Below are 3,226 nucleotides of genomic sequence, written 5' to 3'. Positions count from 1 at the left end.
TGAATGCCACCTGTTCAGAAGGAGGGCAGATATCCGCTATCTTATTCTTTCGGTCAAACCCAAAGGTCATGAATTTGAACTTAGAAGGTTCTGTCAGCCCCACAACACTTCTAGCTTTGTTCTGGATCTTGTAATACACTTTAAAAAAGAAATTCAAGGCAAAAGACTATTTTTCCATGATTAAAAGTCCATTTTTGGCCTCAACCCATTCTTAAAACTGCAAACATGCTCGCTACTCATCTATTTTTCCTTACCATTGGAGTCTGACTCGACGCAGTTGTCTTGTCCAGAGTTGCTTGGCTCCCCAGGTTGCCATGCATTATAGTTGAATTTAGAGCCATCAGTGAATCCAAACACACCCTGAAAAACATAAAGGTGAAGAGCAGCGATGATGTGACTCACATACTCCTCTATTATACATTAGAGTCTTTCCTCCCATCCATCAATGAGTTGACTAACCTAGCCAAAAAGACTCACTGCTTACCCCTGATCTTTTGGCTCCAATCCAAAATTTCTTGGAAAGATTAGCAGAATACCAGGTCAAACAAGTCATGAAGTTCACTTCGTAATCACTGTGTAGAGACACCAGATCGCTTTTTAAGGAGAGACAGTGTGCCTGAAATGAACAGAAACGTAAGCATGTTAGTCTTCAGTTTATTATCCAAGCCCAAGGAGACTAGCCTCGCATTGCCAGACATTCCTCTACAGCGCTGCAGGACGGTTTGACTAAGTCCACACAGCATTCAGGGATGGGAGAAAAATGCTTTCCGTTTGATCAGAATCAGCTTTATTGGCCAGGTTTGCGTAGACAAACAAGGAATTTGGTGAAGCTGTTGATCTGTGAGCTGCCTATCACGCAAGCTGTTGACTCTCAGAAACTTGGCTTCTGATTCTGTTGTGGCTTTGGGTCTGCCAGACCTCTTCCTGTCAGAGTTTCCCCCAGTTTCTAAGTGCCTTTTGATGGTGAAGAATACTGTACTCACTGACACCTTGACTTTCTTCGCAATTTCTCTGTAGGAAAGACCAACATTGTGTCACAACAAGTGTTATGATGGGCTGTCTCTTCCATTGTTAATTGCCTTTTTCCCACCATTTTTACAGCAACACTACTTTCTGCAGTACAATCATACTGCTTGCAGTTCTAGTTATACTGTGTGTGTGTGTGTGTGTGTGTGTGTGTGTGTGTGTCACACCTGTGAATCATTGAAATTTTTTTTAGTCCTCATGAATGTAACGCAGCGATCGACAGCAATGCGACTCCCTCCCTCACCACATGGCGGAAATAAGAAACGTTTACAAAAGTTGGGATCTGTGGAAACAAGTTCTTTAATGAACAAATGTTTGTTTTTTGTATTTTAATAACATGTTGGTAGTGGTAAAGTACTTACAATCAGGCTTGGCTGTCACAGTGTCCAGGATGCTCACCAACAGCAAGACAGCAGTTACCACAGCTGGACGCATTGCTCAGGCCTCACTCACTCTCAGTGCTCCACAGCTGGAATATGATCTGAATAGGTGACAGTTTGAAGTGTGAATAGTTGCCCGCCTATTTCTTTACCATAGGCCTGTACTACGAAGCACGATCAACATACCCTGGATTTATTTCTATTGCCATTTCTAAGTCCAAAGCCGCATATTTTACACAAGAAGAGGAAACTATAATCCTACCGAAATGTGAAGAACAGACAGTTTTATAGGCAAAAAGCAATACTGTTGCTGCTTCCTAAGCCAGGAAAGAAAGCTGGCAATACATTGTCAGCGTAGGAAATGTGGAAATTAGACTTCTCAATATCACTGCCAGGCACAACAAGATTCCACCATAATTTAGGGTTCATACGCAGTTTAACCAATACTTATCCATGACTTTGTCAAATTTCCTTAACTGTGTTCCTGAAAATGTCAGTCGACATTATACAATAAGAATAAAAATCTGTGTTAAAGTTTTCCCTCAGAGGTTGAACTATAAAATCAATGACAATTTACGTGGTTCAGAGCATAGGCGCCGTTACCGTGGGTGCTCCGGAGATCGAGCACCCACGGAAAATACTGAGCACCCACGTGTGCCAGACTGCCAGTAGGCAACATTAATTTAAAATTGAACATTGCAGTTGGTGCTAAGTGGAGCGTCTGTCATAGTGCGATTGGTTATGTCGGTGGCATTGATTCTTAATTTCCCACGGAGCTCGTCGCTGTTACGTGTCAGTTGAACTTTTCATCTCCAATCCTATCTGTATGTGAGAAGTGGCTCTGTCCGGAGATGAAAGCCTACTTTACGGCTTTATTATCGAGTTAATAGGCATGTGTGTTCGCCTCGGCCGCTGTCCATTTTCTAAGGTTCTGAAATGCAAACAATTTTTGATCACTTTTTTATTTTATTTTTTTTAAAGGCCGTGCGCCTGTAAAAAATGGCAAAAAAAAAAAAAAAACGCACATCACTTAAAAAAAAATTTAAACGGGCAGCATAGCTGCCGGCCACGCCTAGTTTGGCTCTCAACACACGAAGTGTAAATGTCCTGTATAGGTCTTGTTAGCATGTCAATATGCTCGGTTACCTATCATAGGCTACTGGTTTCAAGTCATCGGTTAAACTAGCCATTCATCAGATTCCACACAGTAATCCCGTAGTGTTCTTGTGCACATATTTACAGCAATACTGCGGTGATTTATATGCTATAGCCACATCCATCAATATATCATTCTCTATTGTTTAAAACCATACAGTTTATGCCACTAACATCACAATTTTAATCATCACACAACACTTATGTCTTCGTTAACTACATTGCTGTTTTTTTTAGTTTAAAAGGTAACAGAGGTTAACATGCAGTCTTTGTGGCTTACCGGCGTCTGCTCTCTTCTGTTGATGAACGAAAGTTTACCGCCATCGGCGAGTTTAAATGACGTTAGTACATCCGGGGTAACAGGAAGTGACCGGAATTATGAGTATTTCTTTTTTTGGCCGTCAAGTATCTTGTGACTTAGTGAAATGATTTTGTGAGTCATGTAAATAATCTTCGGTAAATTTCTAGCCTAATAGACCTATTAATTTAGCTGTTTGTAGCTTTTATTGTCTAATGCCTGAGCCACCCCTGTATTTTATTGTTTGTTGGTATGTTCCAATTCCAGGGGCTACAGGTGTATATAGCCAGTTTCAGTTGCTCAGGAGAGCTAGAGAAGGGAGGATGTCAGTCTGTGGAAGGCTCTGGTGACTAGTTTGCAAAAGTCA

General features: G+C 41.3%; 1 protein-coding gene across 1 annotated transcript; it reads right to left on the bottom strand.

The window, feature by feature from the left end:
* Positions 1-225: 225 nt before the first annotated feature.
* LOC120555311 (galactose-specific lectin nattectin-like) lies at positions 226-2,916 on the bottom strand. Its single transcript, XM_039793973.1, has 5 exons — positions 2,842-2,916; positions 1,389-1,507; positions 1,194-1,309; positions 485-616; positions 226-360 (listed from the first exon to the last, which is right to left on the bottom strand). The coding sequence occupies exons 2-5, from the start codon at positions 1,459-1,461 to the stop codon at positions 241-243; spliced, it is 441 nt and encodes a 146-aa protein (XP_039649907.1). The 5' UTR covers positions 1,462-1,507; positions 2,842-2,916; the 3' UTR covers positions 226-240.
* Positions 2,917-3,226: the final 310 nt, after the last annotated feature.

The sequence above is a fragment of the Perca fluviatilis genome, unplaced genomic scaffold (assembly GCF_010015445.1).
Source record: "Perca fluviatilis unplaced genomic scaffold, GENO_Pfluv_1.0 PFLUV_unplaced_scaf_71, whole genome shotgun sequence".
NCBI lineage: Eukaryota > Metazoa > Chordata > Actinopteri > Perciformes > Percidae > Perca > Perca fluviatilis.
The sequence above is the reverse complement of the archived record's forward strand: the minus strand, read 5'-3'. Positions and strand labels throughout refer to the sequence as shown.